General features: G+C 43.2%; 1 protein-coding gene across 3 annotated transcripts in view; it reads left to right on the top strand.

Moving 5' to 3' along the window:
* The window catches only part of NRK (Nik related kinase), a 108,116-nt gene that overhangs the window by 75,687 nt on the left and 8,811 nt on the right, over window positions 1–23,618 (top strand). For all 3 annotated transcript variants that reach the window (XM_040614298.1, XM_040614299.1, XM_040614297.1), the window contains 11 exons: window positions 207–304; window positions 1,439–1,557; window positions 5,271–5,364; window positions 7,846–8,019; window positions 8,847–8,976; window positions 9,367–9,525; window positions 11,155–11,298; window positions 12,484–12,618; window positions 14,704–14,804; window positions 15,309–15,458; window positions 18,779–18,938. In XM_040614298.1, coding sequence (XP_040470232.1) covers window positions 207–304; window positions 1,439–1,557; window positions 5,271–5,364; window positions 7,846–8,019; window positions 8,847–8,976; window positions 9,367–9,525; window positions 11,155–11,298; window positions 12,484–12,618; window positions 14,704–14,804; window positions 15,309–15,458; window positions 18,779–18,938 — 1,464 coding nt within the window. The remainder of the gene's footprint in view (window positions 1–206; window positions 305–1,438; window positions 1,558–5,270; window positions 5,365–7,845; window positions 8,020–8,846; window positions 8,977–9,366; window positions 9,526–11,154; window positions 11,299–12,483; window positions 12,619–14,703; window positions 14,805–15,308; window positions 15,459–18,778; window positions 18,939–23,618) is intronic.

Below are 23,618 nucleotides of genomic sequence, written 5' to 3' on the forward strand. Positions count from 1 at the left end.
AATTTTTATCCATAATATTGTGGCCTTCAGAACCACTGGGAAACAAGCAAAAAGGTTGCCCGTTGCAACAAAGATGAAAAAGAAGTATGTCAACAGACACTGGTATCTGCTTTGGGTGGTAACTATGTGTGCTTGTCTTACTGGTGTCCTTTCTCTCTCTGCTGCACCTGCATTTAAAAGAAGAAATTCTTTTTCCCCCCCATCAGGGAATCCAGGACCAGCCAAGGCGGAGAACGCTTTGTCCCAAAACCACTTGCAACTGCATAACAAGCCTGAAAAAGTTTCTCATCCAGGCCAGGTTGTGGTAGGTTCTTTTGCATCCGCTGGTATTTTTGCTTTGTTCATAGTTCCCACCACGGGTCTGTCTGTGCAGGGGGCTGCTCTGGTGCTTGGCTGCCTGAGGAGCCGGAGCCTGCCGGAGGGGCTGGCTGGAGCTCACTGCCCTGTTACTGTCGCCCCATCAACTTTCAGTCCACGTCTGACTTGTGTCCAGCTCAGCTCGTCAGCGGGGAGTTCAATTTTCCTGCACCTGATGATAAATCTTTAGAAAGGAAGAGTATGTTATTAATATTTCAGGCGGTCCTTGATCAACTGTTGTGCAGCCCTAAAGTCAAAACCATGCCAGTGACTTGTGCAAGTATCCAGCGTGGAAGTGCCCGGCGGTGTGCTGCCAGGCTGTGACACTCAGGGCTGCGCTGCCTCTCCGTTCGCTGACGTGCCCCCGCTGGAAGGGGTGCTGGCTACTGCTTCCCCTCATGTGCTGAGGCATTCCTTTTCTCTGGGGGGGTTGGGGGTGGGATGCCTAGCAGACAACTGGAGCTCACAGTGCCTTCTGCAGGAGCTCCTGTGTGGCACGCTTGGCCTTTTAAAAGTTTGTGGGATGCTTGGCATTTTAAAGCCTGGGTGGCTCCAGGGGACGGCTGCAGCTCACCAGAGTCCCCAGCCCCTCCTGGCTTGTCAGGGACCGGAGCTTTGGAGAAGACTCTGTGTTTAGGGCATTGCCGCTGGCGTGAGTTGCTGTGGGGCTGGGGTGTCTCGCTGCCCTGGGGGGGGTGAGCCATGGCTGTGCTGGTGTTGCTTTCCCAGCCCAAAGGTGCTTTGCACCCCTTGGCCCAGGCACAGCCCGTGCTCAGACATGGCCCCACAAGCCTCCAGGTAGCCCAGGGCTAGAACGAGACTCAGGCTGGTGCAGTCCTCTAGTCCTGGTGCAGAGCACTCCTTTCCTCGTGCGAAACAAGGAAGTACTTCTGTGCTCTTACAAAGCATGAAGGTTGAATCATGAAGACCGAGTCACAAAGACATCAACTTCCTAATAAAGAATTTTTGGTGTGGAATTTACAATAACTATATGTGCTGGGTCGGTAAAATACTGCATGTGCTCTTTAGCGATGGGCTCTGCCATGAGAGAAAAAAAATCAACTGAGTTTTCTTTACTCAGAGTCCAGGCTCCTTTGCCAAGGTGAAGGATGGTGCCAACTCGTTCGTAAAAGCAGCAGACTATTCCTCCTCAAGTGATGAAGTTGGCAGTAGTGATGAAGAGGACACGAACCACACAAGGTTTGCTTGATTTTTATTTCTCTTCCATTATTACTATTATTTTCTTCCTTTTTATTACACGCTTTTAAATACCTGGAAAAGGTTGGCATGCATAAATACTGCTTTCCCTCTGAAGTTACTATCAGTCATTTATGTCAGTTGTAATTAAGCAGTTTAATCACACTGTAATGAACTCCCGGGGGTGAGTGTTTGCTCCATCAGATGTATGCAGTGTAATAAGCTTTGATGACTTGCTGCTCTGGGACAATGAAGAAATGTCTTCTTTTAACTGAATATCAGTAAGTAGTGCTTTTATAGAGATAACTTCACATTGATCTGCGTGTAAATGGAATATTTGAAGGAATAAAGGAGAGGGAAAGAAAACTGCACACATTCATGCTAAATACAGGTTACAGTTAAAAAAGCAAGGTAAACATGACCCTTGTATTCAGAGAGTCTCTTCGCTGTGGGAGAAATAATTACCACTGGAAAGCTGATTCCATCACCACGGCTGTTTATAAAGAGGGAATAGCGTAAGCAGGGTATGTTTTTGTAAAATTTGCAGTATTTTTAGGATTGTTATTTTGCACAATTTCTGTGGTTGCCAGATGATGCTGTGGCTCGTACCAAGCTGATCTCACCTGAACTGTTTCCCTTTAGCTTTCCAGTTCCTCTTGTTGATTTTGTGACTGACATCTTGTGGTGTTTTACATGTCATACAAAATGTGTATGGTGCTGAGAAATAACAGAGCGCAAATAGCTTGCTAGTCCAAGTGAGAGAGAGTCGGGGGGTCAGTTGGCCAGCCCTGCTGTGTGGAACAGCAAACAGAATTATTTTTTAGCATCGATGAATTGAAACTTCTAATTTTCTTGCAAAGAGACTTTGGTTTAATTCAAGTTCTAGGATTTACTTTGAAGTGCACCACGAGGCCACAGAGCTCTCTGGGATGGGGCTCTTGCTCTTCTGACATGATTGCACATGCAGTGTTGTCAGTCCTCGGGAAGAGACGCACAGATTTGTAGCACTGTTGGCACGCTGTTGTGTTGGCCTGGTACCAGTCCTTTCCCCTGTGCTGCTCTGAGGAAGGTAGAGTTTTTGTGCCTGCATATGCTCCTAATTTGCATTTCAGTTTTCAAAGCTGAAAAACCTTGTAGCCTATTCAGCGCACCTGAAAGAGCTGTCTTTTTACTGTAATGCCTTTATTTTCTTGCTGCTCCTCTTCCAAACCACCTTATTCTGGTCTGTAAAAAGTTTCGTTCACTCTAGGTCATAGAATTTATCCTAGACCTCAGAAAGACTCTACATAAAAATATGGATTTGCCCTGTAGCAATGACTTTGCTGTGTAAGTGTTAGGTCGCTGTGATCCTTGCATGCTGCAGTGATTTGAAGGAGTGGTATCACTGCCTTTGAAAATCTGCATGTGTTATTTGCATCTCCTCTGTGTGTGAGATCCACCAGTCCTCTAGAGAAAGTGGAATGAGCGCGATGATCCCTGTCAGGTTTGCCTTCCCGTGCACACAGCCACCGCAAGAACTACTGCAGAATCAGTAGTGTCGTCTGTTAGCAAAGTCCCTTCACCTTGGCTGAACGTCATTTGTATTAAAAGAGAGATACTTTGGGAAAGACATCCTGATTATTACCAAGTAAATAGCAAATAAGATAGTGATCAAAGTGAAAGGAGCAGCCAGCACTGAAACTTTGCATATTTAGGATAAAGTGAAGGTTTTTCTTTCTCTTGCTGTCTAAAACATGTGAGTGTAGCATCTGACGTCCCTTGCGGTCTGTAGGGCTGTTTCTCTGTGGGCTTTGGCTGAAACACCTTGGTCCAAGTTTTAGATGGCTATTGAAAACAGTCTGTGTTTTCTTGTTCTTACCTGGGCGGTGGAATGGCTTTTGAAGTCCACGCTCCAGCTTTTATGGAGGTGCCCAGTAGGACTGGGTTTGGAACATGCATATGTGCAAGATAAAAAACTTCATATTCTCTTGGATGAATCCTGTTAACCACCCTGAGCAGGCTTATTTCTGAGGAAGCCACGACTAAGGGCAGCTGTCTTTCACCAGTAAAACAACTTCTGGTCTTGTTTTTCTTTATAGTGAGATGAGCCAGAATTCTTCCTCACACACACACCAGAATTTTATTTTAAGGAATCCAGCATCTTACCTGCTTGCGTAGCATACCTGTTCCATTGATGCTCATTTCTCCTGCTCTGCTGAGAGTGCTTCCTCCTGCAGTGCCTGCAGCAGTCACAGTCCCCCTAAAACATTGAGTTTCGTGGGACTCATTCTGTAGAATTCAGTTGCCTCTCTCTGCCTTTTTATATACTGTTCCCTACCAAAATTTGGACAAGGTGGGTGCAGGTGTGTGCTTTGCTAGGAAATAGTTTCTCCCTCTACTAAGTGGGAGGTTGGCATCATTTAAGATCAGCTGCTGCTTGCTTTCCGGATAAGAACATGTCCTTGCACTCACCATTGATTCTACTCCATATCTTGCCATTCCTTCTAAGTTTAGGATGCAAATATTTAGATGATGACCCGAAACAAAACAAAAAACAAACAAACAAAAAAAACCACCACCGCAACAACAAAAAAAAAGCCACAAAAACTTCTGCTCCTTCACTGCGATCTTCAGTTGGTAGCTTTTTCACCAGACTTTCTTTGTTACCACACTGGGCATTTGAAAAAACAGACCCTTACAATCTACCAGTTCTCATGTGGCTCTGGTAGGGCTCTTCACACCAGCATCCTGAATCCAGTCAGTTTTATTTATACTGGAAAGGCAGACATGTAATAGGCTTAAATGGATTGCAGTAATAAATGTATGTAAATAAATAAGTGGAATAGATAATGTGGGTGGAAATGCACAGAAATGGGGCCAGAGGCTCCCTGACAGAAGTCTGAGGCAGCTCCACTTGGGTGAAGAAGTTTAAAATGCAGATACCACAGGTTGTGTGGGAGGCAATAGTATGCTAGGGAATATCACAGCAGGTGCTTGCCTTGTTCTTGCTCTTTGTTCAGGTGTCTGCTTTTGGTCACTGCGGAAGGCAGGATACTGGGCTAGGTGGGCTTTTGGCTCCAGCCAGTCCAGCACGTTCTTCTGTCTCTCTGTGCACTGGGCAACATTCTCTTTCTTTCTTTGTACGTAAGGTGAGGATGTCTGTGTTTCAGGGACTGATTCACAGTATGAAATCCCAGTGTAGCCTGTCTTTAGGCACTGGCAAAGATACTGTGACACAGTGGAGCCCCAACTCTCCCCCTGGCAAGTGCAGGTGATGTTCTTTCTCTGGAAAGCAGGGTAGCTCATCATTGCACTGTGCCAGGTAGTGTACAAGGGGAGACAGGAGCAGTTTTGGAGCAGGCAGTTCTCAAATGACAGCTTGAGGGACCAGCTTCCACTTGCCTGAGCTATGCGTTGTTGGAAAAAGGATGAGTGAAATGCAGGGAGATGAAGGGATGCTCTGCGTCAAGGTGGGGATGCTCTGCATCGAGGTGGGGAGAGCTCCCTGCTGTGTGCGAGTGGTCGTCAGGCTCGAGTCCATTCAGGCACATCCACAGACTAATCAGCTTGCTTTTGTGCAAGAACCTGTAAGAGTAACTAGTGAATGTTAATTATGCTTTGAACATGTGTATGTGTGTGGAGGGGTCTTTTTGGGTTTTGGGCTCTTTTTTTTTTTTTTTTTTCTCCCTCCCTCCCCTCTGAACTAGTTCTGTTCATTAATTGGAGTTTGTTACCAGGCAACTGCTAAGCAGCAGAGTGGCAGATTTCTCAAGGACGAGAGTACCAGATGGAATTGAACTGAAACCCCAAAGCACTGTCACAGAACAGAAGGTAATTTGGCCATTTGTAAGGGGGTGGGTACAGTTGGGGGGAGGGAGCCAGATCGTTAACATGCATGATAAACGCTGTATCCGTTTCTTCTCGGCAGCACTTTCTCTCTGAAGTCCTGCTCTGTCATTGCAAATTATAGCTCTAAGCCTTGAAAAAATGTGTACCTTCAGGGTTTGTGCTTCCTATAAAAATACTTATATTTAGGTATGGAATTGTGCTTCTTTATTTGTCCTTGTTATTGACCTGGTAGTAGTTTCTGATGCCAACGTATTTCTTGAAGGCGTTGGGCAGGTCGCAAAAAGCAACACTGTTGATTATTGTTGGTGTGCATTGTGGCTGTTTTTAAAAATCTTGACATTTTTTTATTCCAATTTAAAGAAACCTACCTCTTACCACTTAAATTATTACCAGAAGAGGGGAAAACCACCTTACCTTTCCCTACTGGCTTAGCAAAAATACACGTCTTCTCGCATGTCATGTTGTGGTTCCTTCCCGGCTGTAGTTTCTAGTAGAGACTTTGTCATGTGGATTTTCCCCTGTGATAAACGTCAGTGCAGAAAAGATGAAGACAGAAAAAGCAGAACAATGTTCTTTGTGGTCAAAAACAAAAAAAAAATAATCACAGTAATAAGACTGGCACTCAGCGTCAGAACACTTCTCACATATTACTGAGTGTACTTCTGTTTCACAGATCAGGATAATAAATTGCTGTGAAACTGGTGTTTTCCCAAACTGCTTGTATGAGCTGTGGCAGGGCTAGGAAGAAAAAGGAGTTTTCATTACCTCTGGTGTGATTTCTAAGCTTCAAACCAGAGTGGCATCCTTCCTGACTGAGAATGGGAAGTCCCACTTCGCCTTTGTCACACCATCTCCGAGGAGGAAAGACCCTGCTTCAGAGAAGGAATTACAAACGGGGCATAAATCAGTATTTCTTTTGTGGTAAAGCAGCCCAGTGCTTTGCCTCTCCCCTGATATCCAGGCTTTGGAAATAGGCTGCTTGAGGGAAAGGAGATGGATGAGGTCTTTGAGGCCCAGACTGAGGATGAGGCAGGATGGAGAAGAGTGGAGGTCACATTTTCTGATGGGTTTGGGGAGGACGATGCAGGAGTGAGAACGGACAGATCGCTGCCGCCTCTCCTAACAAACCTTCCCTGATGCCTCCAGTCTTCTCCCTCCTCCTGACGCAGACTCCTGTCCCTTCTGCCCACCTCTGCTTCACCAACCACAGCCGTCATGAGTCTCCATGACTTGTTCCAACATCCCTTTCCCTGGCCCATCAGCACGAACTGGTTTGAGGTAGTTTGAATGGCCCAAATGATTCGAATGGGCGTTCGGTTGAGTTCAGCTAGATCTGACTCAAAACTGAACAAAAAAGCCCCGTGCTGGCTTGATTCCCTAATCTTATACTGGCACGTGTGTTTTGGGTTGGGTTGGGGGTTTATATCTAAATCAGAATGTATAATACTTAGACCATCCATTTGACTTCTAGTTAATGACTTGTCTTTTAAAAGGCAAATATATTTTATTTAGAATTATCTACCTTTTTTATTTTTCTTTTCATATTTTGGCCAGCATTGAAAAAAGCTGATCTGATTTCAGTTGGTTGTTTATCGAAGTCTGTATGATGCACAGGCTTACCTTGAATTCAACCAGCCAGGAGCTGCTCATGTTTGGTGGTGCTTTTTGCTTCGGTGTAAATCAGGAGGAATTTTCTGGTGTAGCGGTTGGCTCCCATCACATTCTACATTCTGGTGCCGATGGCTTTCAGGTACCCTGACCGATCATGGCCAGGGGTGGATCCCCCTGTGCTGCCCGTCCCATCTGGGACACCGCTTGCTTTACACGTCCCATCTTTCTTCTACTTAAAGCTTCTAACCATGTATTCCCAGAAAGTGACCTCTGACTGTATTTTCTGCTGTCAGGGAGAGAGCGTGTGTCATGCCTCAGACCTTACGTGGTTTACAAGTATTTCCTTGAAGCTGGTCACCAGCCATCATTGCACTGGAAATGCTGATACTGGATCCTACTGAATGTTACCATTCTAGACTAAGCTTTCCTAATTCACTGAATGGACAGTAGGGATGAAATGAATGCTAAGGGTGCAGAACTGAGAGGTACCTGCCTCTGAGTGTGGTGGGCAGAGGCCAGATCTGTAACGTTAGGACAAGCCATTTGATTCTGTCTCAAGTGTGTCTGAGGTTGAAGTTGCTTCTTTACCTGTGGTTGAGGAAATGTGGATGAGGAACGTTTGTGGAGCGCTTCAGGAGTGGAAGCCAGTGTTGGTTTCTCAGGTGTTTGCCACACGCTTTTTTGTGTTTAATTATTTATTTTAATCTTTCCATAGGGTTTGTCTTTACATGATGCATCATGCAGAGCACTCCTCCCCATATGATCATTATCTCTTGTCCTAACTAACAGGAGTTGCATAGTGCATTGGACGTATGTTAAATTGGGAGTTTAACTCTATGTTCTCATGTGCAGGATCAGATTTTAGGGAAACAAATCTCTGGCACCCCAGAAGGCCTCTGGAGCGTGAACAACCAGAACTATCTCCTGCCAGATCTCCTCCAGCAAAGCCAAATTTCAGACTCGCCTGTGAACCCACCAAAAGTGCCACTGACTAACCAGGAACCTCAGAACAAACCTCTGAATAAGGTAAGACGTAAACTACAGGTTGAATGAGTTTGTACCATCATTTTCCCCAACCGTTAAGAGCTGAGATTGAGAGCATTTTAACTTCATCTATCCTGCCTTTTTTTATTATGAGATTTTTCACCACATCCCTTCTTTTCCTGAAAAAAATTATCTAGGGGATGGGTAAGAAATCTTGCAATCCCTAACGAGATTTTCTTGTTCCACTTGTTTACCCCCATCTCCCTTGCTGCTCCCTGTTCTTTCCTTCAGTTTTTTCCTCCCCTTTTACCTGAGCTAGAAGGGCTTGTACCCTCAGCTCCTTTACCTGTCACATCAGCAATGCAGCGCGCTCGCCTGCCTCTGCACGTTGTCCCTGGCTCTCCCCATCCCAGTGCCCGGTGGGGTGGGCAGGGGCTGGGGCAGCGTGGCACAGCAGCCCTGAAGGGACCCCAGCACCACTGTAGGCACAGGTGGCTCTGGGGGAAAAGTGTGTCCCTGGAGGTGAGTGACAGCTCTGTCAGGGGGTCACATCCTGAACTGCCTTATCTGAGGCACCAGCATCCCCTTGCTGCAAGGGGGTTGGGGCAGACGGGCAGCGGGGAGTCACGGGCGGGCTGGTCGGGGGAACCGGTGATCTCAGTGCAGTGCAGCCTGGCTGAGCATCCCAGCACGACTGCTCTGGCCACCTGTTACTGAGTTTGTACCGTGGGTCTGCTGCTTTAAGACTCTTCATCATGGCTGAGTGTGCTGCATCCCAGTTCTTCTGAACCTCGGAGGCACCCCACTGCTGTGCGCTGCCCGCTCCCCTAGAATGGCCCTCCTGAAGCAGCTCTTGTTTTTCGTTGCAGACCCCGTGCACTGAAAGCACGCCGTCAAAGAGCAGCACCTCGTCTACAACGTCGTTTACTTCATTCATAGATCCTAGACTTCTGCCCATCACCCCTCCCACCAGTCCAGTAGGACCTTCCTGTAGCTCTCGTGAGTATGCTTCACCCTTCTCATAAAATGTCACTCCTGGTTTCTTTTTTTGGGGGGAGTGGGGAGAGCCTATTGCTTGGAAATGGAGACTGTCAGTAACATCTCCAGAAACCGAACCTGCACATAGCTATGAATGTTCAGTGCCCTGCTTCTGCCCTTCTTCCAGATGTGCTCTGCTCTGCTGCTGTGCTACCACAGTGCTTACTCAGGAATGCCTGAGGAATTTTCCAGATGTGTATTTGGTTTTGGGTTTTTCCCTCTGGCTACATAATGCTCCCAAGGTGTTTTCTCATGCCTCTGGGGTTTTTTTCATTCAGCCATAAAGAGGTCAAATGTGAGCTGTAGCCAAATGCTTACGTTTTTCATGATCGTGTGTGTCTTTCATTCTAGCATCCAGTGCAAAGCCTGAGCCTGGCAGGAGAGAAAATGCCAGGAAGGGCTCCGTTGTCAATGTCAACCCGACGAATATCCGCCCGCAGAGCGACAGTCCAGAAATTCGTAAATATAAGAAGAAATTCAACTCGGAGGTCCTTTGTGCTGCGTTGTGGGGTAAGCTCAGAAGTACTTGGGCATGTGTGTGGAGGGAAGGCAGCAGCTGGAGAGGCTGGCAGTACGTGCCAGGCAGATTTCACAGTTGTATTGAGCTTCTCCCATCAGAAAACCCTGGAGCGGATCGCCGAGCAGATACCCGAGTCACTCACGTGGCGCTGCCTTCCTGGTAGAAGGTGGCAAACAGATGACTCACAGTTGCAAAGGATTTTGTGCCTCAGAATGAGAAAATGTTTTGGTTGGGCACCAAACTGAAACTGCGTTCATTGAAAGAACCAGAAGTTGCAAATGTTTTAGTAGCTTATGCAGCTCATGACGCTTACTCCTGGCTGAGCTGCAGAGCAGTACAGCTGGTCACACTAAGCCCCGACCCAGTGGAAATAATCCAAACCTGAAGCTGTTTGCTCTCGTGTGTGTGAGGTATTCCAAGACTCTGAAGCAGGGCAGGCACCAGTGTTCCCCGAAGCTTGGCTTCCTTAGGTCCTGCTGTCAGTGCTTACTCAGAACCTCGCTGGATCACCCCTTTTACAGGGTTGGCTTCATATAGTGTAAAACCAAGATGAATGTAGTCCTTGTCCCAGTCTCTGGCTAAGCTCTTGACTTATTTTAACCATCTTCCTACTTTGGAAGAACAGATGTATTCTGTGGGGCTCACCCAGCCTTTTACTACTACTCAGTTTTTGAGTCTGGAATGGCAAATAAGTCAAGCAGATGCAACATTATCCAAAGGAAATATAGATTTCCAGTTTACAGCTTCACAGATTTTGTGTAAGGTGTGTTTGTAGGAGTCCAGGATTTCAAATTAAGAATGGAGCTGTGTGACAAGGACTGTAGATGTGCCTTGAGGTTGAAGAGCACCAGGTACTTGTCAGAGCATCGCCAGTAGAGGAGTTTGCTTGTTATAGCGGGGTACCTCATGTAGTTTCTTTAGAACCTGCTGATTAGGGAACATAGCTGTCATGCCAGCTGAACATGTTTTTGACATCCTCTGATGTTAGCAATCCACTAAAGCTTTCACTTCCTTGGGAGCAGGTGGATTTCAGAGGGATTTGCTGCTTGAATTTGGCATTTGAAAACATTCTTGCAAAACAGACTTTTCGTAAACACACACTGTGCTTCCTCATAACAGCAGCTCTTTTTCCCACAAGTCTGGTCCTCCAGTGTTTTGAGTGTTGTATGTGGAGAAAGAGGGAAATTTTGTTATTATTTTTGTCTCTTAATTGGTAGACACTTTTAGATCATTTAGTTGGATCTCCTGTGTTGCCAGTGGAGTGGATCTGGACTGGGACTTTTGCAGTGCTCGCAGGCACTTCCCAAGGTCACCTGAGGAGTTGGAGTTCACAAAGCATTTTCCTTTTTGTTTACATCAACATTGACCTCAGCAGAACTATCCTTGAATATCCTTCGAGTTACACGGGCATATAAATGTTCTGCTAGGTAAAAACTGTAATGGTGAAATCCTTTTTTCTTCTATTCATTTTTCTGGGAGGTCATCCACAGAGCAACAAAGAAATTATCGGGTACCATTAAGTGAGACTAAATAAGAATCAGCTCTCAAAACAGTGAACACTTGGTGGCCTCTGAATCGTTAGCTGATTTATGCAGGATTTTTTTTCCATGTATCAACAGGAGTAAATTTACTGGTGGGAACAGAGACTGGATTGTGGCTGCTGGACAGAAGTGGGCAAGGCAGAGTTTATTCGCTGATTACAAGGAGGCGATTCCAGCAAATGGATGTTCTGGAAGGACTCAATGTGCTAATTACTATATCAGGTTAGTTCAGTGTCTAAAAGTATCTGACCTGCACTGCGGTTGGAAGCAATTAAAAAGAAGAATTGGGTTATAAACTAGGTTGAGGAATTTCCTCTTACAGAAAATCACAGGACAGTTATTCTTGTTAATAGGAAAACTCTCTTGAATTTTTAAACATTTACATTCTCATTTCAGAGAGGCTTTGGGATGTTTCATTACCTGGGTAATGCTTAAAATGGTTTGGGGGAAGTACGAAGTGTTTCATATCCTTAAAATGAACTGGCTCTCAGCAAGTTACAGTTTGTCACTCTTTTTGCTTGTTTCTGTGATGGGTGAGCATTTATCAAAGTGCAATTCTATTAAAATATCATTAAGTAGCCTCAATCTGTGTTCAACAAGATGTACGAGCGGTAACATGAGAGTGATCTATACTGTGAAAGCATCAGTAACATTAAATGGAGTAGCATCTCCAACGTCTGCTGACAAACAGCTTGGACTCTGCCCTGCAGGGTACTGGGGCCTGTATTCCCCATGGATGAGAGCGGCCTCAAAGGATGCTTAGTACATAACAAGGTCAGAGATGTAGGTCCAGCAAGGAATTGCAGCTCCTTGTCTTCCGTCCAGACTTCCCATGGTAGATGACAGCAAGAGCTGGACCACGTGGCCAGGTCCAGTTGGTTATGTGACACAGTCCTTCTCTTTAGACCAACCTGTGATCCCAGGCTGATGTTAATCATATGTACTTAAGCACTACAGTGACAGAAAGACAGACTGAGATGAAAGATGACAAAGTCATTCTCACCTGGAAAGGCATCCAAAAGAAAATAGCTGCCTGTAATGAAGATAGTCAGTTAATTAGCACTGAATGAGTCATGCAAAATGGCCATTGTAGGCCATGGCTGTGTTCCTTCCTTCACATCAAAGAGTGAATGCCAGATAACGTGATTATTTCTGATAACACATGCCTCTGTAGGGACCTATTCTTTGGCCTGAGGGAAGAATTTTAGTCAGGTGTGAAAAGCTTGCATGCAGCAATTGCGTGTGCCACAGGGCTGCTGGTGTTCCAGGTGCCTCCTGCGCGTCACCATCCGCGAGGCACAAACACCCGCTCTACCCAAAGTCACCAAACTGGCTTTTTGTGAGCATGGGAGCGTTTGTGCTTCAGTGAGTTAAAGCGTTATGTCTGTCTTATCTTGCAAATCCTAGGGAAGAAGAATAAGTTGAGGGTATATTACTTGTCATGGCTGAGAAATAAAATTTTGCGCAATGATCCAGAGGTGGAGAAGCGGCAAGGCTGGGTGTCTGTGGGTGACCTGGAAGGCTGCGTACACTACAAAGTCGGTAAGAACTCTTTGGTTTTTTTCCTCAGAGAGTTGTTTAATCATCCTTTTGCATTTCGGGACACCAACCTTTTTCTTCAGGTCTGTTTCAGGATTGTATTGGGCTGAGTATCTCCGGGTTCTTTCAAACCTCCTTGTTTGACGTGGCAGGTGCTTTGCTCCTGTCATTCCAGGTAGCATCTCTTTTTGCAGCAGTTAGCAGGTGATGTTACGGATATTCCCTATGAAGGCTGAAAGAAGGGAGTGCCAGCCCTGGTCTGTTGCTCAGTTAGTGGTTTAGAAAATCTGTAGTTATTCAAGGTTTTAATTAGGCTGATCTTTTCCACCTCCGTGCTATTCAGCTTCCCTCCTGGCCCGGAGTAACTGCTAAGAAACTGGACTAGTAAAGTACTAGTAAATCACATTTGTGGGATGTCCGTAGGTAGATCAGATTGGATGTGCTACAGATCATTCCTGTCTCGAGATCATAGAAGAGCTAAATATACCTTTGTTTAAACTTACACACTGGGAATGGTACTGTAGCAGCTGAAAAACCATCTTGCTTTTATTTGGCTTTCAGGCAGTTCATTCTTGAAGGTCAACATCAGTGTTGTGGTAGTTCCTGTCATTTAACTGAGTGAGGGGTGTGATATATAGCACAAATTTTGCTTTGGTGAAAGATGGTATGTGAAAGTGGCACTTTTTTTGAAGTCAAATAGAGAAATGATATAGAGGAATGCAGGAGACGGAGAGGTGGCTGACTCATAAATATTTTGTTTGACTTTTTTTTTTTCTGCTTTTATATCTCATGGCTTTAAAAGTGGCAAGGGTTAAATCCAAGAAAGAATGTGAAACAGATGTGCATTGTTACTTTGTGGTTGGTTATAGCTAGAGCACCCACATATTCCACTTCAGTTGCTCATCTTTGGGTTTGGTGTGGTTTTTTAAAAAAATAAATAGAAATAGTCATCCTAAAATTAGGCAAACATTTGGCAGGAGCTTCCGTGTTTACATACAACAAGCCACTCTTACTTCCTTGACTAAACAACTGCTGTTGTTTTTCTCTTGGTGAATCTTCTTGTATCTTGACCTTTGGTTTTACAGCCATTTTTCCAGGTAGAAGAGGAAAAGGTTGTACTCTTCCGCATTTTAGTGGAGTTTGGTTTGTTCGTTGATTTTTGTGCGTTTGTGGGGTTTTTTTTCTCTGCCTATGTGAGATTTTCCTGACCAGTGTCTTATCCTTAGCCACTCTTCATGCCTCTGCTATACGTTTGGCTGGTGTGAATTGCTCCTTTTGTAAGCCACAAGGGCTGATGAAGCCCTCCTCCCACAGAAAACAACCCTCACTTCAGTAGTGTAACACCTGCATCTTTTAAAAATCCCTGCCAAGCAGATGCTGAATATGAAATGAAGGGTAAATGCTTTCGGATGCAATACCCTGGTGTTCTGTTTCCAAAGCAAATGCTTGTCTCTGGCAGGGTGAAAACACAATGTACCACGAAGCCTTAATTTTCAGTGCATGATTCTTCATTTATTCTCGATGGACCCAACATGACCTTAATCATCTTAGAAAAATTACTCATCTCTTAAATGCTTACTCATCTCAGAAACATGGAAGTCCTTTGCCCACGCTAGCACATGGGGATTTAACCCTGTGCATGAACAGTGAAATGAAAATTAATCCTGCAGAGTGTAACAGAATTGTTCAGCTAACACCACCATTCCTCCCACAGCAGCTTATTCACAACCAGCTATGCTGGGGTGTGTTCACACTTGAAAAATAAAGTAGGTGGGCTTAGCTGCAGGGTCAAGACCTTTTTTCCTGACCAGTAAGATATGTATTATTTGTTTTCATAGGTACATGAAAAGCAATATGTAAAAGTTCTTAACAGTCATCTGGCTTTATTGAGAATAAATGAACTATATGTTTTCAGTCAAGGTATTGTCACTTACACAAAGTGTTAAACATTGATATCCAGAATCCATTAGTCTCCTTTGTTGGGTAATGTCTACCTCTAAAAGCAGTCTGTTGAAATTATTTCATGTGATGAGATGGTCTTGCCAGTGTCTGTCTGGTACCTAAGGAATTGTTCTTCTTGTATTACAGTAAAATATGAGAGAATCAAATTCCTTGTAATTGCTTTGAAAAACTCAGTGGAGGTTTATGCTTGGGCTCCAAAGCCTTATCACAAATTCATGGCTTTTAAGGTAAGTGAAACTTCACTCTGGTTCAGATGTATTGCTGTCCCTCATCTACTCTTTGCTTTTGTTTTTTGTTGCTTTGTATAACATTCTTTTAAATAAAATGTAGCACGTTTGACATACATTGGAGATGGCAGGCATAAAACCATTACAGTCAGGATTCTGTTAGCTGTGAATAACTTGTTTCAGGGCTGTGCCAAAAAGTACATTTGAGTTCACAAAGCTGATGCTGATTTCCCTCAAAAGAGGAGGAAATTGAACATGAATGGTTTGAACATGAATGGTACTTAGCCTAATTTTCGCCTAGTTCATTTCTATAATCTGGATTTTTTTCAAAATACAACTGAACTCTCCTTGCAACTTGGTGGATATTTAGCTCCATAAGTGCTACATACTATTTAACAAAAGTAGCTGTCTAACTTTGGAGTTTTGAAAATTCTTAAGGTTGTATGTGTAGATCTGTAAACCAACAGCTTTATTGTGTTTTACAGTGTATTTTTCTTTTTCCAGTCCTTTACTGCGCTTCATCACAAACCGCTGTCAGTTGACCTGACCGTTGAAAATGGACAAAGATTAAAAGTCATATATGGCTCCCTAGTAGGCTTTCATGCTATTGATGTGGACTCTGGATCTGTATATGACCTGTACCTTCCAACACACGTAAGATACTCCAAAAAGTTATGTAAATGCCTCTCTTGTTTGGGCTGTATATGTATGATGATCAGGTTAAGAGTTGTGCTATATTTCAGAAGACAGGGTTAGGAGATAAAATTACTGTATATCAGCTAATAGAAAACCACTTTTCATATACTTTTATAACACTGAAGCTCTGTTAAGAGGCTTTTATCACATTTAGAATAACAGTTTTAATGGCATGATGTCAGAAATCCTGTTGTATGGACAGTGATATTTTTAATTTATTTATCCGGGAAATTCAGGACTCGTTAAGCAATCAAAGACACAACAATATCTGTGTGAGTTCAGGTGACTTTTACAATCTATCACCATGCTTTTCAATCTTACTAACAAGCTGATTAACCTATTGCTGAATTGGGCTGGAATTTGGCCTGGGTTACAAAAGCCGTTGCCACATATTTTAGTCTCGATCCACTGCAAGCATGTTACCTTTGCACCAGTGAGTGACAGTAGCTAGAGGATCCAGGTGTACATGTGCACCCGTGAACAATCCCAGTCTCTTCACCGTGGAGCAAAGTTGCATTTCTTTCACGTGATTACAGATCCAGGGTATGTGTGCAAAGTGTGATTTGCCTTTCAGTCACAACTTTGCAGAAACCCAACTTCCAGACTAAATAAAATTGCCGATTGTCTTACCGTTCAGTTGCCCATGAAATCAGTCCTTAAATCCAAAAGAATTTTTACATTTTCCTCAGGATTTTCCCATTAGATTTGTCAAGAAGTTGGCATGAAGGTGTTGATTTCTGGTTGATGCATGCATATTGCATTGTGCATCCATTCATTGAGGTGATGGTGATCGCTAAATTCCTGCTTAAACTCAGATCACGGCAAATTCCCAAGCAGAAGTGAATGACTGTCATGGGACTGCCCAATATGAAGTCTGTGCTATGGTTTAAATCTTTTTTGTTGGTTGGTTCGCTTATTTTTTAGCTGTTCTAGATAGTTGTTCTCAAAGCTATGAGTACTAAAAGCTAGAGAAACCTGAGGGCTTCGGTTTTCAGCAGGTTCCCAGGGCTCCAGTTTGATGGGAGGCTCCTGGCAAGGAAACTTCTGTGCACACTTGAGAACCTCCCTGAAGTCAACAGCTCTCCCGAGGGGCAGGGGGTTAGCTCATCCGGGTGCCATGGCCTCCCTGCATCCCAAGGCAACATGTCGCGAAGTTACGCTCAGGAGATCTGAAGAAGTCTCATCCCAGATCTGCATGTTGCAGCGTGTGCCTTGAACCCTTTTATTTTTTAACTTCTTCTTCTCCACTCTCAGCCCCACGTTTTCAAACCCAGTGAAAACCCACGCCTCCCGTGCAAGCCACTTGATCCCTTGCTGCCCTGGCAAGTACAGCCTTCAGATGCTGTCAGGCCTGAGCTCCTCATGGACACGGTGTTTGAGGATGGCTGTTAAGCTTTATAAACTTTTCTTCAATTAAAAACTATTAAAAATTTAAAAAAACAAAACAAAACCAAAATCTTTTCTAGTGGTTCAGAAGAAACCGTTGGATCACCTGATAAAAGCTTGCACTGTTTGTTTCTGTGCTGGGTTTGGTAAGAGACTTCGTGTCTGTTTTGTTAGAGGGTTTATTTAATCTGACAATTAATGGCTTTGTTAACCATGCAACATGAAACAGTCACATCAGTTTATAAATCTGAGCGTGGTGCCCACATACCATCCCTGGAAGCTGGTTGCTAAGCAAGGTGAATAATGACTTATGAAAAAGATCATTAGCATAATTGCCCAAGATGAGAAAGGCAAAGACAAAAGTGAACCTTCTCAGAGGCTTTAGTTTTTCAACAGGCTGCAGATATAATTATGTACCTGATGAAAGAGATTTCCCAGGTGACTGTCCTGAATATGTGGGGCACCTTTAAGACTGACTCCGCTTGTGTGTGCTCTTCAACCAAAAGTTAGCATGTACTAAAAATATATTTTCCCTTTAGAGTCTTAGACCTGAAATAAATCTGCTGCTACAGTGGCTGTATCTTTTTCAGTATTTTATTATTTTAAAGAACATCTGTTAGAATTGGGTAATTCTCTCAAGGAGCTTTGTGGTGGCAACAGACCCGACGTTAACAGGCTGACTCTAGATACTCTTGCTTTCTGGTAGCCTCTTTTCCTGGTTCCCCATCTCTTTCTTCATCTCTTACCTGCTTCGATCGCTCATGCGAGTACCAAGGCAACGCATTAAAATTGCTCTGCGACTCTGGATCCCCGTTCTAGTGTTACGGATAGTTGTTGCGGAGGCACGGAGTCAAGTGGTTGGCCTGAGTGTGCTCAGTTTGGCAAGTACAGCTTCAGTGCTTCTTTTACTGTTCCTTGTGCCCTTACAGTGTGCATAAATGTATGTGCTTGAAGGAAAAAAAAAATAAATCTGTGTGTTGCTGGCTTGTGCGAATGATGTAAAACTCCAGTCATACGCTTCCTATTAAAATATTAATTCTAGCGCTTTAATTTACTATTTAACATCCTGTTTTGAGTAGTGCTTTAAACAGGGAAGTGTTTTGTTATTGTTTTTTAAGGCTGTCCTCTTTTCCTTTCAAGAACGATTTCATCAAACCCCATCTTCACTGTTGTGTACTTCAGACTTTTTTTTTTCTCCACTTGGGACATGTTGGCTTCTGGGAGAGATTCTAGTGCATTGAACAGCTATTAAAATAATTTGTGTGAGTGAAATGCAGCGTTCCTGTGGCATGCAGAAAATGTGTACAGAACAGTGTTTAAACGGGGAGCTCTTTTTAGTGAAGGATGTGGGAAGGGTTAGGGTTAGGATGGCTTGTATTTGAAAGGTCCAGGTAGCTTTTCAACTGGCTGTAAATATTGTGATAGCTTGTGAGTGGGGATAGGGAAATAGCATGGAAAGTGAAAGCACTGATTTCCTGGAACGTGAAAGTGTTTGTCCTTCCTCCATCTTCTGAAATAATTATGAATTCAAATTTGTTTCGTCTTTCTTCTATTTAAATAATGCAATTGTTTTGTGAGTAAGTAAATATTAGTGTGTCTCAGCGGCTCCATGGCTTCTTGAAACCAATTAATACCGGTAAATGTATAGTGAAATATGGAACATTGATTTGTTTGCAAACCTACTGTGATATTCAAAGGGGGAGGAGGGGAGAAAGCCTGTTTCAGAGGCTAGCTAGCAAAATACGCAGCCTTCCTGAAAACAGGCGTTTCTTTCACTTTCCATGAGCCATGAGCTAGTTTTTTTTATTGCTCTGCCAAGCTAGTTGGATTGATGTAGTCACTAAAATTGCAGTCTATTTTCTGATATAAATCTTAGTAAAATATGATTCTAGATCCAGGGGACTATTCGCCCACATGCCATTATCATCCTCCCGAATACCAGCGGAATGGAGCTTTTACTCACCTATGAAGATGAAGGCATCTACATTGATATATATGGGCATTTCACAAAGGAGACGGTTTTACAGTGGGGAGAAATGCCAGCATCTGTAGGTAGGTATGAAAAATAGCACTTTATTAAATATAAGACTGCTGCGTGAAGCCTGACTTCTTTATGAGGTTTGTATCCGTATGAAAGGGGTACGGCACATAAAGGAGCTTCTGAGCAAACCAGATGTGTAAACAGATTTATGTATGTTTGTGTTAAGACAGCCAATGATTGCAATAGGGTCTTCACATTTGGATCGTAGCGTTTGTATTCTTGTCACACGCTTTATGGCATCATACCTTGACCATACAGCCAGGGTGTATATTCACTGAGGATACAGCTTACTACCAGCTTTCACAGAGAGAATTACGTGACTTACAGGGGCGGGGGGAAAGGTGCTCTTGTTTCCTACTCCGATTGTTCGTAGCCCATAGCGTTTTATGTAAAAATTCACAGCTGTGGAGAGGTCAGTTTACTGAAGAGATCTGTAACTGCTGTCAAATGGCCCCTTAATTTTACCACTTTAGATTCACGGGGCTGCCAGCCCAGCGTGTTTCTAATAGATTCTCAGTCTCTCCACGCTTGCGGGTGGCTGTGCAGGAGATTTCGATGGTATTGTAGCCAGGCCAGCTTTTTGTTTCACCTTCCCCAGAGGACTTCAAGTTAACAGTGTGGGGCAAACCAAGAACAAGACAGGCAGATTTTTTGGTTTTATTATTGGTTGCTTTTAATTTCTTTCCTGGTTCACTCCTGGTCTCCTGCATCTTAAAACAAACATACCAACAAACAAAGCCCAAGACGCTTAGGTTGTACAAAAGCATAGTATTCACTTGGCAGAAACTGGATGCCACAGTGCAAAATCAAGGATGCTCACCTTTCTCCTTTCACTTCCATCTGGGTAATTTTAGGAAAAGTTAAAATCAGGAGAATAACACCCTTGAGTAAATGCCGGGTTTAACATTTGTAGAGGGTTTCCACAGTATTGAGGGCAAGAAACCCACCTCTGGAACACAAATCGTGACATGACAACTTATCTTTTGCACTTTTTCAATAAAATTCAGCAGCAAAATGGCTTCAGTTTCAACAGGCAGGTAGAAAGTTATGAGCTAACTAGATAGTGTTTCCTTCCCTTCACTGAGCAGCCTTATCCCCAGTTCTCAGCCCGTATTCAGAGCTACCGAGCATAATTAAAATGTTTCAAGCCCATTCTCCATTTTTCATAGGAATATCTAATGGTCTTTGATACGTTGAAATTTTACATCCCCTTTAGAAACACTGTAAGAAATAGTCAATAATCAAAAAGCAATTAGTCAGCCAAGGTAAGAAGAGCTCTAATGAGAAATACTGAACATAACTGGGAGCTGCACTGACAGATGCTATCTGAAGGAGACTGAAGCTTGCAAGAAGCATGGCGTTATGGGACGCGCTTCCTTAGACATTACTAAAAGTAGCAAGCTTACTAATGTGAATGTTTTCTTCAGACTGTAATGTCTCATCCATCTTATGATGTGCATAGATGGTATATGATTTTCATAACTATTTAAACTCTCCTTTGTTTTCCCACATGTACTTCCATCAGTTAGAACTCGTTTTTCCCTCCCTTGGGAAGAATCAATTTTGAAATCCATGGATTTATATAAGCATCCTGCAAGAGATTAACCCTAATCCCATGTTTACTACTTTTTAAACCATGGATGTTATTTTAAACTATTACAGGCTTTTCTAGTTGTATTATTACTATAAGCTATGTCCTAAAGAGTCACTGTTACTAGATAGTGTTTCAAAGATGGATGATATATAGGGGACGAGGGGCTTCCTTGCATCCTGCTTTAGAAAGGGGGGATATTGCAAGAAGGGTCACAGATCTATGACTCCTACTTGGAAATTTGCAGTTTGTGTCACTGGGCACTGATTCATCTCAAAGCTTTTTCACTTACTCTAGACAGAGTTTGCAGGAGTGCCTCAGAAGCACAGCAGAGAGAGCTTGAGTCCTTCTCCCTAGGGCTGTTGAAAGTACTGAATCATCAAACCGACAGATATGAGGGAGAGGTTTGTAAAGCATTCTTGTAGCCTGGAAATCACACTGTCTTGACTTCAGTAAAAACTCCCTTGCGTGTATGCAGCTAGCATTTAAGTGAATAAAACTTCACCACTTTGGACCAGGTGAATATGTGATCTTCTGTGCTAGTTAATTAATTTAAAACAGCCTTCGGTATACTTCTGGCTAGTCATAATACTCTCAATTCCTCAAGGTTGATTACATCTTAATAGAAGGAATGCCATTTGGACGTTTGCCTTTCCACGTGCTCATACAGCTGTTTCTCCTGTTCTTCTGCACACCACGATGATAATCAATTGCATGGAAAGCTATCAGTACAAAATTGCCTACGTGTTTTTGTTACAGTATTTTAGGGCATAAAATAGGAAGAGGATGGAGAAGATGCTTCTGAGGGTGGGTGGCAGCCTGTCTGGTGAATTGTACTGTACAGAAGTTAAAGAGTTTTGTCTATGTGAATAGTTCAGATTTTCTCTGTAGTCAGTCTAGAGAAATGGGCATCACCGTGGGAAGGTGGTGCCCATCCAGGTATAATGAAACATCCTGCTCAGGAGGCAGGGAGGGAGGGATAGAGATGAAATGGTTTGGATAGTAAGGTTAGGGGAGCTGACTAAACAGCCAGTTCTTTGTAGAACTTCTCCCAGGGCTCAGAAAGCAGGACTGCAGTTTTCTCTGGAAGGAAAGGTGTCTGTCTCCATCCGTCCGTCTCACTTGTTTTTTATACTTCTGCAGATTCCAGAACTGAAGGGAGGCAGACTCCAAACAGCCCCTCTCGGTTCTCAGTTGTCATTGGAAAATTTTCCAATACATTAGCTTGAGAACCCTTGCGTTTCTGCTGCTACTGCAGCACTCCTGGTATCTCAGAAATGGATTTCTTTGGAACAGAAACTGTCAGCCTTTGTGAGATGTGGTACAAGATTAATTTGACTTCTGACTGGAATCCCATTTCCACTAAAACCAAATTAAACCAACCTCTAATTCAACACACAAACTTTAAACAAAGAGCTGTCTTAACTATTATTTTAATGTTTCCTACTAGCTCCTATTAATTTTCTTGATCCTTTGAAATTCTTGGCCTCAGACAAAAACATTAACTATTGTAACAGAAGTGTGAATAACTTGTGTTGTTTGCACGGTCAAACTTAGGGGGGGGGGGGAACTTGAAAGTTTCATAAGACATCCCCTTTTCCTGGAATTTCCAGACACATTTCAGACCTCCTAAAGTCTGTATGAGCTCATTTTAAAGTTTTCACTCTGTGTTTCAGAGATAGAAGGGTCTTTTGTTAACTTCAGGGTGCTCTCTAGTCATCCTTTGCTCACTTCTTGATTTCTTTAAACAATTACTTTGAAAGAAAACTTTTGTAGTTGGTGAGAATATCTTGACTACAAAAAATAAAAAATAGTTTGTATTATTATAATTGATGGATTTAGGGCAAGGGTATCTAAATATAGCTTACTCTCATAGTCTTTAAGTTAGAACCTCCGTGACCGATCTGTTAATAAGAAATTGGAGAGAGGAAACTCAAATCCTGTGGGAAATTAAAATTGTAGAAGTACTTTATCTATGTTTAATCTGAAAGATATTTCACATATGGAGGGCTAAATACAAATATAGCTGTAATATTTTCTTTCTATAAAACAGGATTTAAAAAGGGTTTAAGTAACATTAAGTTAATAAGATTGGGGAGCACTTTTGCCCTTTTGTGAGTAATGAATCTATGTAGTCTTAGAGGGTTGTCACACAACTGGATTTTCCCAGAGTGGGGAACCAATAAAAGTCCTGATTTCCTTTGCCGTGTATGTATTAGAAGCAAAAAGGATGTTATGTAGAGAAACAGACGGTATTACCAAGAGGGGGTTGAATCCCTGCCTCAGTGCTCTATCAACACACTCACTGGTCCTTGCAGCAGTTGGTGTCCTGCTCGTGCACAGAGAATGCTGGCTCGTATCTGAAGGGTTCTTGTTAGCCAGGTCTCCTGCACGCTTTTTCTTCAGGAAACAGCAAAAAGCATTCAAACAAGCAGACAGTCACCCCAGATACATTTCCGGGTTGGGTTACCAGTTCTACTGGAATAATTACAAAGGAGTGAGTAACAACTTGGAACAGAGCAGCTTTGGAACAGAGGTGCATAGACACATGCATGTTTGGGGGCAGGGGGGGAGGGGAAAAAAAGAAAGACAGTCATAATAAATTTATTCCTAACTTGCTTAGGGTGGTTAGGGAACTGTATGTGTTAGCCCTTTGTCCAGTACAGCCTAACCAAAACATACAGGAGAAGAACACCTGCCTTCCATGGCCAATTTCTTAATTTGTCCATTTGTGAGCTTATTAAGCCTTAGGGGTTTTTTTTCCTTCTTGATTTTGACTCTCTAACCTCTCTCATTTGGTGAAAGTTCTCCGCAGCTGTGACTGGAGAAAGAAAATACCCACTTTTATCCAGGTAACATAAATAATAGCAGTAATACTGTTTAACAGAATTGCACTAGAGAAGTTACCAGCTCCTTCCTCAGCTTTCCTACCCAAAATTGCTTAACTTGGAGGCAGTTAAGTTTTAAAGTATGGGTAACAGGTAGAAGTACATGCAGATAGCTCATCAATCCCTAATCAGTGATCAGCAGCATCCCTGGAGAGCTCAAGGCTGGATTTCAGTGGAAACAAGCCTTGCTACATTACAGGACACTGTTGGTA

Source organism: Falco naumanni, chromosome 14 (assembly GCF_017639655.2).
Source record: "Falco naumanni isolate bFalNau1 chromosome 14, bFalNau1.pat, whole genome shotgun sequence".
In the NCBI taxonomy this organism is placed as follows: domain Eukaryota; kingdom Metazoa; phylum Chordata; class Aves; order Falconiformes; family Falconidae; genus Falco; species Falco naumanni.